Source organism: Struthio camelus, chromosome 2 (genome assembly GCF_040807025.1).
Source record: "Struthio camelus isolate bStrCam1 chromosome 2, bStrCam1.hap1, whole genome shotgun sequence".
NCBI classification, from domain to species: domain Eukaryota; kingdom Metazoa; phylum Chordata; class Aves; order Struthioniformes; family Struthionidae; genus Struthio; species Struthio camelus.
This window is the reverse complement of record NC_090943.1, coordinates 147,621,486-147,634,698: the sequence shown is the minus strand read 5'-3', so window position 1 is coordinate 147,634,698 and position 13,213 is coordinate 147,621,486. Positions and strand designations below refer to the sequence as shown.

Here is a 13,213-nt window from a genome sequence, read left to right as displayed (position 1 = left end):
GCCAGAAGGTGGGCACACACACTGTTCCTAATGCTGGGAGCAGGATGTTGCAGAGAGTCAGCCCTCCAAACAGAGAGATGTGAAGCACAAGGGCTAGTTGAGGAGGGAGGACAGAGAGATGCAAGAAGTCTCTGATGTATGTCACGAGCCTGACACACACAGTGAAAGGTGTGATCTGCTGCACAGTCCTAAATCTGAAGGCATGTGACCATGCCCCACACTAGGTTCACCATTCATCTCTTCTCAACGACTGTTTGTCCAGCAAATGTCTCCCCATTTCCTGTGCTCATGAAACGAATAGATACCTTAGCTTGGTGATTCACTGCGGTCATACCCCTTCCTCTGATCTTCAGCTGCGACACTCTGCGTGAGTCCAACCTGCCAGTGGCAGCAGACTGCACAGCTTCTGGGGACAGCTAATGGTGGGGTTTCTTATGTGCAAATTGGAGCTGGAGCCCCTAAGCTGAGCCTCTGGGAGCTCGTGTCATCTTCTTTTCACAACATTTTCTTTCCTGCCTTTTGTCTTCATTTAGCAACTTGGTGCATCAGGCCACAGCACAGTCAAATTCTGAGGTTAAAAGAACTGGAGAAGTGTTCTGCGCTTGGTTTTCTTGGTTTTGTTATAATGTCTATCACTATAGTTCGTTTAGCTATCTTTTTAATTGTTTCCTTTCTTCTAGCAAGAAGAGAGACAGAGAGTCACTGCTCTATATGAAAGGTGGGGTGAATCCTGCTCCCTTCGTTTGAAGTTCTACTAGTCATCTACATCCCCTTTTTTAGGGATTAGATTAGATTTTCCCGGAAAACAGAAATCACTATTGCTTTGGAACAAAGCAAGACGTTTTTCTTCTTCTTGCATAATTGAACTGTAAGTGTTGCTGTAAATCTCACACCCGGCTTTTTCCATCCCGACGACTGGCCGCGCAGCGGCACCGATGGCAGGGAAAGGGCGATGCCCTCACCTGGCCCGTCCCCGCCGCTGCCCTCTGCAGCGCCGCGCCGCCCCGCGGCTCCCACCGCCGCGCTGCCGGGGCAGGGGCCGGGCCGGGCCGTCGAGGCACCGCACGGCTCGCCAGGGTCTCTTGGCCTTGGCCCTGGAGATGCTCCGTGCTGGCAGCGGGGTTTCCATTTCCCGGCGTTGCCCTCCGCAGGCTTCCCCGGACGGCAGCGCGGGCGCCGGGGCTGAGCTTGCGCCGCCGGCGAAACCGAGGGCGTCCGGTGCCCGCTAGCGGGGGCCCCACGGCCGCGCAGGGCAGCGCTCCTCGGGGCCACAGGGCTGCAGCCGCCCCGCGCCGCCCCCTCCCAGCGCAGGGCCAGGTCTGACCGGGAGGGACGGGCGGCGGGACCGGGGGGCAGCGGGGCCGGGGGACGCGGCCGCCACAGCCGGGGGCCGGAGGGCGGGAGGAGCAGGTCGGCCATCCCGCGTCCCTCACGGGCGGGGGGGAGGGAGCGGCCCCGCCATCCCGCGTCCCTCACGGGCGGGGGGGAGGGAGCGGCCCCGCCATCCCGCGTCCCTCACGGGCGGGGGGGAGGGAGCGGCCCCGCCATCCCGCGTCCCTCACGGGCGGGGGGAAGGAGCGGCCCCGCCATCCCGCGTCCCTCACGGGCGGGGGGAAGGAGCGGCCCCGCCATCCCGCGTCCCTCACGGGCGGGGGGGAGGGAGCGGCCCCGCCATCCCGCGTCCCTCACGGGCGGGGGGAAGGAGCGGCCCCGCCATCCCGCGTCCCTCACGGGCGGGGGGAAGGAGCGGCCCCGCCATCCCGCGTCCCTCACGGGCGGGGGGGAGGGAGCGGCCCCGCCATCCCGCGTCCCTCACGGGCGGGGGGAAGGAGCGGCCCCGCCATCCCGCGTCCCTCACGGGCGGGGAGGAAGGAGCGGCCCCGCCATCCCGCGTCCCTCACGGGCGGCGGGGAAGGAGCGGCCCCGCCATCCCGCGTCCCTCACGGGCGGGGGGGAAGGAGCGGCCCCGCCATCCCGCGTCCCTCACGGGTGGGGGGGGCGAGGAAGGAGAGCGAGGCCAGGTCCCTCGCGTCTGCCTCCCGGTGCCGCGGCGGCGAAGAGCCGGCCCGGGAGGTTTGGGCAGGGGCCGGTGCCCCCCGGGGGGGCCACCCCGCCGCCGGCTGCCCCCTCGCCCTTCCCCTCCCTGGCGGCGGAGCCGGGCGGCCGCTCGGGGACGGGGCTGGCGGGAGGCGGCGGCTCCCCTCAGCCCGGCGCTCCCGGGGGGCCGCTCGGGGGCGGGGGGGCGCTGCCCGGGGCCGCGCCGGGGGAGGGGGAGGAGGCGCTCCCGCCCTCGCTGCCGGCCGCCGCCGCGGAGCGCAGCGCAGCGGCCCCGCCACCCCTCAGGTAAGGTCGGCTCTGCCGCCCGCCGCGCAGAGGCGCTGTCCGGGGCGCTGCAGCCCGGGGGCCCGGCCACCCGTCTCCTCGCTCGCCGCCGCGGCGGGGCTCGGCAGCGGTGGCGGCTGAGGCGCGGGGTGAGGTCTGCCGCCCCCCCCCGCCCCGGGAGCCGGGCGCGGAGCGGGGGGGCTGCGGGCAGCGGGAGGGCGCCGTGGCCGCGGCGGCGCGGAGCAACCGGGCGGTCCCGGCCCGCGGCGGCGCCCCGCGGCCCTCCGGGAGCGGCGCGGGCGGCGGAGCCCCGGCGGCGAGCGGGGCTGGGGGCCGCGCGGGGGGGGGAGGGGGGCAGGCGGGCCGGTTTGGGGTGCTTGGCTGCTCGCGTTTCAGCTGTGGGAGAAACGCTGCCCTTTCCTTCGGACTCCGTGGGGCTGGGGAAACCCCAGTCTGCCCCTCGGCGTGTCTCTGAAATCATGTAACAGCTCACGTGCTGCAAGAGGGGGGGAAAAAAACTTCATTGTAAATCAGTGCATAAGTGGAGGGGAGCGTTACGGCGGGACATGGTCGGAGGGCAGGCTGCGAGGGGGCGGCGGGGGAGCCCGGCGGCTGCTGGAGGGGGAAGGCGCGGGACACCCAGCCTAGGTGGTGCTCTTTAGTCCTAGAAAAGTTGGTGCGGGATCTTTTAAAGAGCGCGTGTTCCTGCTTCAGGAGACGGCCCTTGCGGTGTGCGGCTGGCCCCTACCGTTGTGCTTGACAGCGGGTTAGTGTTGGCTCCGGGGGAGCAACGCAACCGGCTGACTTACATAAGGCTTCCTAGGCGCCCGGGTTTTCTTTTGGAGCCGTCGTTTCCACAAGATCCTGAAACTTTAGCTACCGACATCACTTCTGAATGATGCACTACTTGTATAGATGTGCCGGCTTTGAACTCCTGATTTTAAAATTTTTCTTAATATGCTCTTTATTAATCTCATTATAAATACATTCACCGCATTAAATTTGCTTTATTTTATATCTTAAGAAAATGTACAACTCAGTTGCTTAGGCTGCAACTAAGATCCTAAATCCTGCACACAGTATTCGCACACTTAATTGCTTATGTGAGTTTTTCCATTGACTTTGCTGGGATTTCTCGTGAACAAACCAACAGATGCTCTAGCGCTTATGAACTGGGACCTGACTGCAGTAGTAAAAGATGTTTTATTCAGCTCATGCGAACTAGGGGAAGGGTGATCAGATCTAAATGTCTTGCAAGACTTATAAACTGTCTCCATGGGAGAGTAAAACAGCAACCCCTGCTACTTAATTATAATTTGAACATCATTAACAAGCTCCTTTTTATAGTGTGCACGTTGTTAAATTGTGTTTTCGTTATGAGTGAGGAGTATTTGGAGTGGAGTGCTTTATATCCCCTAATTATTGTTTTATCAGGCAAATTATTGTATTATTGTACCAAGGTCAGTGTGGGTTTTCAAATACATTCTGGAAGTACCTTTTCCTTAAAAAAAAAAAAAAAACCTTTCTGTTTGCAGTTAGTAGCAATTTGTTATGGTTTGTAACTGTACCTTACAAAGACAAAACTAAGCAACCCACATACATACTATTTGTCACATAATATATGCTTTAATATATAATACCTACTCAGGCTGGTAAAAGCAAAGTTTCTCAGTTTTGCCATGCTACACTTCGGGGAACTTTGTGGAAACTCTGATGTCTGGATCATACTCGCAACCAGAAAGTGCAAATGAGTTTGCCTCAAAAGAGCAAGGTAATGAAAAGGTCTATTGTCCAAGTGGCAACTGTAGAAAATCATAACATGGAGATTGATACTGTCATAAAATAAGAATTCTTGCTGCTAAATCTTGGTGTCTGACCACTGGAAACTATGCAGACTAAATCGTACTATGAGTGCACTGTTCTGCAACATCTCTATTAACTTTTGTGTGGTACGTTTCTGAAATTATTGAAGTGGTCATTAGCTTCTGTTCTGAGCAGGGGTTGGACCTGATGACCTCCAGAGGTCCCTTCTGACCTAAGTTATTCTACAATTCTGTGGTTTATTAGCTATTAGTTTTATCACAGTGATATCGGGAACTTGATATGGGATTTAGATAAATTAGAAACAACCAATAGATCCGCTAATGGTCTTTATTTCATCAGTTATAGAAAATTAATTTATATATGTAGTATATATTCTTAAAGAAAATATACTAAATCCTCTTTCTCTAAGCTTCTAAGGTAACTGAGCGTACTGTGAAGAAGTGCTGCTATGGTATTTACATCTCACTATAGCACTTAATGCAGAGTTGGAGTGCTGCTTTTTGCTTTCTCTGATATGCTTCATGTTTCGATGTGCATACCCGTCACGGGCTGTGTGTGCGTGTCTGGCTGCCATGCCTGAGTAGGCAAGCTGTTCCTCCTCTATCCACAGTGCTTTTCTAACAGGCTCCAGTGTGTGGTTGTCCTCTGGTACGCTGCAGTGCCTTCAGCCACACTCCACTTAGGAGTATTCAGGCACAGTGCTGGGTTTGTAGGAGTATTTGGCTGACTACCTAATGTCATTCACCTCCCTTCTAAGAAGTGGTCTATAGTGTGGTTCTGGTCTTTCCTTCACTTTTCCACCGTGTAAATTATTTTAGTCTGCTGTCATGTTTGATTTTATTAATCCAGGACACAGCTCAGTCTAGGCATTTGTAGCAGCCGTCAGAACGAGGAGTTTACTGTTGGAGTTTCTTTCAGCCACAGCCCGATTGCTATATAGTGCAGGGGTGTCTGATATTCAGAGAGATCCCGGAGGTCCTCCTAGGTACTGAGGTAGGGATAGGTGCTAGAGAAGGACAGCATGAAAGCATGTGAAACCAATCTGGAAGACTTTGTGAACTTGGGGTTGTCATCCTGTCCCCACCTATATGCAGGCACATCTAGAGCAGGCAAATTGCCGTCATGTGCTGGGATTGTGCCCTTTTGTAGACACAAAACAGCAATCAGTGGCCCTAGAACTTCCTTGTTAGGACATAGACCTTCATGGACCCATGCAAAGAATTAGTCCCAGTCTTCTTATGCCAGAGTACACAACTTCTGATCCTAAATCCACTGCAGATTTGGGTCGCTCTTACTCTCTGTGAACTCATCATTTTAGATGGATAAAGGGTAGCTTCATGCATATCTCTGCTTATCATGCCTGCCACCAGGGTTTGGAGGAGATGAAGAATTTACACACTTGGAGCACCTGCAACCTTGTTCCCTCTTAATGATTTGACTATATCAGTGAGATGCATTTGATAACCATAATTTTAGGGGAGTTCTACCGGTCCTCTTCTGCTGAGCCTAGTGAAGCCCTGCTTGTGCAACAAGGAAATCCAACAGGACAAGAGGCAACGGGCAGAAACTGAACCACAGGAAGTTCCATCTGAACCTGAGAAAAAACTTCTTCACTGTGAGGGTGACAGAGCATTGGAGCAGGTTGCCCAGAGAGGTAGTGGAGTCTCCTTCCCTGGAGATATTCGAAACCCATCTGGATGTGATCCTGGGCAATATGCTCTAGGTGACCCTGCTTGAGCAGGGAGGTTGGACTAGATGATCTCTGGAGGTCCCTTCCAACCGAAACGATTCTGTGATTCTGTGTGAAATCACAGAGAAAATCTATTTATCTTTTGGTGGTAACAGGATTCAGTAGAATGGTATTTTGTAAGGATGAAGGCGAGATGGGACTTGTTAAAGCTCTACATATCATACTCCTAATCGTGGCCAGCTACCCCCTCACGTCACCTGCATAGCTAGGGGCAGATAGCTTCAAGTAGAATAGATCCTGGGCTGTGATGGACTCTATAGTCATTTTTAGAACTGGAAAATGCCTCTATCAGCAATCTGGTCCAGAGAGAGATGGAGGAAATTATTATTATTCCGTGTCCTGACACCCCTGCCACACACAGTGATTTTAATGAGTAATAGATTAGTGATGCAGGTGCTGGCTTGTGGATAGTAAAATACTGTGGAACATGTTCTAACTGATAATTAACAGGGCTTTAAAGTGCCTTCTGTCTTTCTTTCTTTTTTTAACTTTTGAGATGATGGGATTGAGAATGGGATATTTTGTAGCTTGCGTGTAATAAGAGCTGATTGGTTTTCCAAAGTAGGTATCAACTTGCATGTAACTAACTGTGGTTGCTACTTTGGGGACATGGACTATGATTTTATTGACTTAACTTGGAGATTTGTTAGCTTCATTTCTTTGGATTTAATTGCAGTTTCCTATTATCTTGAAAATGGGTGGATAATGAGGAGTGCTGAAAGAACTGCAGAATGTTTTCCCTTGTATGCATTTATGATCCTTGTAACTTAAGAACATCAAAGTTAGATCTGCTGGCAACTTACAGGAAGTAAATGGCTGTTTGTTTTAACTGTCAAACCAGGAAAGCTGAAGGCAGCCTCTACAGTGTCTTCCTTTTCCTCACCATCTAGGATGAGACACTGCATAAGGCCTGAGAGAAGGCATGTTGTCTGTAGTTACGAAAGGTGTTGAAGTCCCAGGGAACTGCTGAGAACTGCACTTTCAATGCCTTCTGGTGGTTCTGGTAGCACCTGGGGAAGGTGGAGATGCCAGAGACTGCAGAGTTCGTGGGTCTGATTTAACACTTGGGAAGGAATTTGTACTGCAAGATGACAAAGGAGACCATCCAGAGGGGTGGGAGGCATCAGTTGAAGCATTTTATTACCCTGGTTTCCCAATTTCTTTTTCAGCATGAGCTGCCCAGCAAAGACAGGCACATTTTTAAGGTACCTGAATGAAAAAGTGGTGGCATTCCAGGCCAGAGAAAGGGTTTCCTGATTCTACGTGAAAGAAATTTTTAAAGTGCTGATGATTTTCAAGAGTTTTATGCAAAATATTCAGGAAAACAGAGAGCTCTAATGAGTTGCAGAACTGAAATAGTAAGGCTTAACTTAACTGATGAGCTAGAATTCTTACTTACCAACAAATCCGCAGGCATTGCTTACTTCCTGGAAGTGCAGTAAGATCCAGAAGGACACTGACTTCAGCATGCACCACAGAGCATCTCTTCTTCCCTGCCGTTATTTAAAAGTTCTAGGAAACTTGTCCTCCTTTCTTCCAGGAAAATTCTCCTCCTTTACACCAAACTTCTTCAGGATGGCTGCAGATATTGCAGGCAGCCCTTTCCGGGTTGTATCTCTGTGAGCAGCAGCTGTCTGTTCACTGTTGGTCAAGTCTTTTAGGATTCTGCTAGAGTGTCTCCTAGCTGTGCTGCACTGCCTGCCCCCAGATTGCCGTGAAAGCCCTGCATGGACCCTCTTCGTCTTCTTTCCACGGATAGGTAAATGGAGACCTGGAGCTAGAGGAGTTTCCTTTGGCACTATGCTCTTGTTTGATGGTTGAGCTCCAAATATTGCCACACCTCTTGTGGGTGTCCTTTGCTCTTGAGGTGTTTGGGATGTTCACCATACAACAACTTGGTCCCGGGTCTGTCGAGGTGAATTGGCTCCTGGTGGTATCATGATGAATACTCCTACTGTAACAGCTGGAACTGAAGTACTTGAAATATGTTCTCCAGATATCCACTAAAATATTTGTTTTTAATTTTGACTGGTACTTTGGGAACATGTCCTCAGCTTGGTAGAGCAAGAGTTAGCCAGCAATGTACAGTCACAAAGAGCTGTGCCAGGAGCCTGGCTTAGGCTGCTAGGAAAATGAGGTGTTAAATACCAAATGTGGTGCAATAAACAGCATCCAGTTTCCAGAACGAAGACAGGGAACCTTGCAGAAGACCCAGAAAATAAAGAAAAAACTGGGAGGACTGGAAGCCCTGCAGCCACAATGCAGACTGGCCATTTAAAATGCAAGGAGCAGTAGACACAAGTATGTACCTGGAACAACAGCAAAGCATACAAGGCCAGCCTCTCACTATCTCAGGAGAACAGTACAGAAACTTCCAGTTTGTATGAAAAGGTGGCAAGAGAAGAAAACAGGCTTGGCTCACTCGTGCCTTTTCTCAAACACACAGCTTTTGGCTTCAGAAACATCTTGGCTTTTGTCATAGAAGTTGACTCTATTTCACTTTAATTTTTATTTTCAATTATCTTATATATCAGAACTCGTAAGATGGGAGATTTAAAGCTCTCCTCTGTATTTTGGAACTAGTTTAAAACACTGTTTTTCAAGGTAGGAGTATGTGGACAATACATGGTCTGTTATTTGCTTGTTTTCTTAGCTTTACATGTTTTTTTGATGGAACTGTGTGTATGCTTATGTTCCAGTTATCGGGCTGGTAAAGGTATTGAGATCCAAGGATCTAAGGTTTCCAAATCAAAATGAGTTACTATTAAACAGTAGAAGCTATGTGAAGTTTGTGTAAAAAACCTCAAAATGAAAAAACCCAGAAGACTAGACACTGTTTTTCAGTTCTTCTGTTTCTTTAGTATCCCTTACTTTTCAAATGTGACTGGTGAAATCATGCAAATTGAAAATTTACCTATATTTCTTTATTTCATAATTCAGTTACAGCAGATGAATGATTACTTAGGTGTTTTAGTTTATTTGTTTAGCTAATTTATGATATTTGCATGCTATATAAACATTTGCCTAGTAGAATTCAAATGTTTAAAATCACAGCGAAGAAAAGCCTTTTCTCCCCTTATTTCTTAAGTTACTGGAGAAGCTGTGAGCGTAGTGAATGTGAAATTACTATTAAATATCAAAAATTGCTACAAAGGTATAAAATTGGTTGAATGCAGAACGTAAGAGTGTCTGGTTTGGGGTGCTTTACAGAATGAGTAGAACTGTCCTGCTTTATTTCTTACAGTTTCCTATGACATTGTGCGCCTATTTGATGGTTCAGTGATGTGTTGTGAAGGTGGTCTGCTACGGTGTATTTGGTTCTCCATTAATGTGCCAGCAGGAGTAGGTAAAAAGGCTTTACCTAGAGATTAGTCCAATCTCCACAGCTGTTTTTGGAGGGATGGGAAGGAGGGTTGAGTGATGCCATTGATAACCAGGTAACAGCCAGATGACCCTTTCATGAGAGCTATTCATGCATGGTTCCTGTGACAGCCTTGCAGATAATTATGAGAAATACTTATTTACACTCCTTAGTTCTCTGAGCATGGCTTCTACACTTCTAAAATGCTGGTGCTAGAACTGGCATCTGTCCTTGAGGCCTGTTTGCCTTCTGTGTAGAGAGCAGGCCAGAGAGAAGGGAGAGCTCCTCGCAGAGCTCAGAGTTTGTTGCTAATGTGCTGAGAAGTGAGGAAACAGCCTGGGAATAGCTTTCGGTGGTAGGCTCCAGCAGTAACAACTGTTACCTTCAGCAAAAGGCTGTCCCATTTTTGGTGGTGTACACTGTCTGCAGTGTCCATCTGTTTCTGACGCGAGAACTGGACACACTCTACCTGTAACACCGTCCAGGTGTCCATGTTGCTCGAATTCCAAAAGTTTACTGAATTCTGGCCACTGTTCTAAGTATCAACTTTTTCTATAAATCTCTTGCCTAATTTGAGTACTTTATATCACATGTTGCCTGTTCCTGAATAATATTGAACATTTAAGCAAGGCTGGTCATTTGGAGTATGAACACTTCAATCTGGTTTACTCTATGGCATATATACCAGAACATTATGTTTGTATTTGGGAAAGCTGAGTAGGGTCCACAAAAGGGAAAAAATAGACATAAAATTCCTTTACCAGAATAGATTTACTCAAAATCTCATATTCTGCCAATGAGTACCTCATGGTAAGAAAGAAAAATTTAATTCTGTTGTTGAGCTGAGGCATTTAATTGTCTTCTGTTACAGATCTGTGGCCTTGTGTAGTTCAACCTATCAAGTTTAAGACTCCAATATTACAATTTTTTTCAACATCCTAGTTACTTAGCCAATGATTCCTGTTAAAACGTGCACTGCTTCTAAAGTTGCCACATTGTTTCATGTAGAACGTTCATTTTTTGTTGTAAAAGTGGGTCGTTTTACCCATCTTCTTGTACACCTAGGAGAGCTCGTGACTCAGATTCATCGTGTCACCAATTCCAAGGCTGAATCTAGCTCCTCTGAGTTGCTCTTCATGACCCACAGCAATGAAATTTTGGGGGAAGGTAGAAGGAATAGAGACAGAAGGAAGCCCACCAACAGGGGACCTGGCCAAAAGATGAGCATTTAGCATGTCACTGGTAGCTTTCTGCTTGGGGCAGAGGCAGCCGTGGCTTCTGACGGTGCCTCAACAAACTTCTGCACATAAATCATCTCTTGGTCTAGGAGTTTTGCCAGTTAATTTTTTCTTCTGAATGGTTATGCCTATGGTTATAGCCTATGGTTAGGTTATGTTCATCGCCAGTTTTCAGGAATCTTCTCTTGGAGTAAACAAGATTTCTTCATTCTGCACTGTTATCTCCCTGTTAGCAACCATGGACACTCTTCTGAATAATGAAGCATGAGCTTTTGCCAGTTTACGCTAATAGTTTCTGTTTCTGGAGTGTATTCCGTTCTCTCTTGTTTTCTTCTCTGAAATTTTCTGAACGAAGCATATCTCAGACTGATAGGACCATTAAGTTTCTGAAAAAATACACAACACACAGAGGGCTGAGTACAATAATGAAAATATATTTGTGTCCTCCTCAAACCTGTTTATGCTGAGAGGCTCACTGAAAAAAAGTTCCTTTTCTTGCTTTAGGTATGCTTGATTCTTATGTATGGTTGTAAGAGTTGATACATTTAAAATGTTAACTATGAACTTCGGCTGTCAATATGCATAAAGACTATGCAGGGTCTCCTAACTGCTACTCTGTTATGCAGAACTTCTTTTTTGAAGGTGTAAGTGTTATTCCGTGCCGGTACATTTGCATGTTCGTATGTGATGGGAAGAAGGCAGCGCAACTGGATGGTTACAGAGTATCTTCTTGTGTAATCAGAGAGCTCATCTCTTTCTTTCCTTTATTGCAGTTTTGCATCCTGGAATGTCCCTGCCTTTTCTGAAAATGGAGAAAATGATTGCATACTTCTTTCTGCTATTGGGACACACTTTGCTTTCCACTGTCTCAATCATGGCAAGAGATCTTCCTGGAGCACATTTCACACAAAGAAGAGATGTTAACTCACGAGCTCTGCTTGGTAAGTAATTAAAAAAAAAAAAAGGAAAAACACCCTCAAAAGCCATCTCAGATACAAATGATAAAGGTGTGAGCAGCTGACCAAACTTTAGCTGAGTTAGTTTATAATGAAAGGGACATTGCCATTTGCAGGCAGGAATAGGAGAAAGTTTGTAGGCAGGTTAGTAGGTGTTGAAAGAAGGTGTTTACTTTTGGATACTAGGCCTACTTTATCTAAGTGTTACAAAATAAATATTTGCTACAAGATTGCTGCATTGGAAAAAAGACCTTGTTTTCACTGCTTAGAGAAAATAAATTTTGGTCTGTGGAGGTCCTGTCAGAGCTATCTTTTCCCAATCTAGCAAGTTACAGCTGTATGTGTGGTGTGTGTAATGATGACCGAACTGAAGCTAATCAAATCTACTGCTGAGGAAATGGATCTTCTCATTATGTTACTCAGGGCTAATCTCTTCATTTTGTCAGGTTAATTTTCTTTATAATGATTTTCCCTGTTTTGCCAAAAATCAGAGGACAGGGATGGCAGTTAACTTGTGGCTGTCATATTTTAAAAACAGAAGGTTCATCTCCCTTGTTGATCATTACCTTACTTCATCAGGCAGTTTTCTGGTCAGCTTTTTTGTCTGCTGACCCTTCATGACTTAGAATCATTTTCCTTTGCTCATTTTTTAGAATAATTGAGCGGTTACATGAAAAACTCAGAATATGAAAACATAGCATGGTTAGAGTCTTTGGACATGGCCCATCACTAGGGATTCATGAAACACATTAACAGTAGATCTAATCAGGTAACTCTCTCCAGCCACTGGGAGATGTTATGTGACCTGCCTCCCCATAAAGGTCACCTAATCTAGGTGAACACGAGGGTTATGAAATGGCATGCAGAAGATGTATTGAGAAAAAATGAAGAAGAAACAAAGCCAGAGCATGGGAGAAGAGGTGCCAGAGAGAGGGAGCACCAGGTTTTATCAGTGTGAAACTCTTCTCCAAACAACATTTACGAAGCCAACCTTTAGACATGTCAAAATACGTGGAGTACCATTCACAGTCTGGCTTTTTATTAACTTAAAACCAGTGGCTTTCAATTCCTGTAGAAAAAAATTTAAGACAAATGACAACAGGTTTCCTTTTCTTATTTGTCTTTCTCAGAACCAATAGACACTCGGGGTTTTGTGACTGCAGCCCAAAATCCACTACTCTGGAGATCTTAGCCTGTCAGAAAGCATGGGTGTGGAAGAGCAGAGGCTAACAGAAACACCCACTTTCATGCCTTCCTGAGCCAAACTCTTCCCACAATCCTGAATTGTAAAATGAGATTAAATAGCAGCCCTTCCTGTAAATTTTAGGGTCCCCAGCAAGTATCCTAAGTGAGCTTATTACTATAAGAAATGAACTGCATGTATCCTAAAAAAATGAATGCAACAGTAGACTGTTATATAGAGAAACTAAAAGGTGTCACACTTCCCAGTTAGTGTTTTTTTCCTGTGATTTGTAATTGCTTTTATACTCACATTTTCATATTTTAAACACTGCAAAATATGTTAAAAGCATTAGATCTCAGTATAAATCAAAATGTATGGGCTAATTTGTTTCTTCCTTCTTTCAAAAGCCGAGCAATTTTGTGGTCCCTGCTTTTGGAAAATCCTGGCTCCCTCTTTAGTTTGGCATGTGCAGGATGCAAATAATTCTGGCAACTCTGGCAGAAAAAAATCTTTTCAAGACATTAAATGATGCAAGAAACTTGAGACATTTTCTGGTCCAGCCCATAAAAGTACGTGGCA

General features: G+C 47.3%; 1 protein-coding gene across 4 annotated transcripts in view; it reads left to right on the top strand.

The window, feature by feature from the left end:
- The first annotated feature begins 2,270 nt into the window (after window positions 1–2,270).
- MATN2 (matrilin 2) overlaps window positions 2,271–13,213 on the top strand; it is a 74,523-nt gene continuing 63,580 nt past the window's right edge. For all 4 annotated transcript variants that reach the window (XR_011139268.1, XM_068932969.1, XM_068932968.1 and 1 more), the window contains exons 1-2: window positions 2,271–2,343; window positions 11,269–11,436. Coding sequence is in view for 3 of the 4 variants with exons in the window: in XM_068932969.1 (XP_068789070.1) it covers window positions 11,283–11,436 (154 nt within the window). In the remaining variant the exon portion in view is untranslated. The remainder of the gene's footprint in view (window positions 2,344–11,268; window positions 11,437–13,213) is intronic.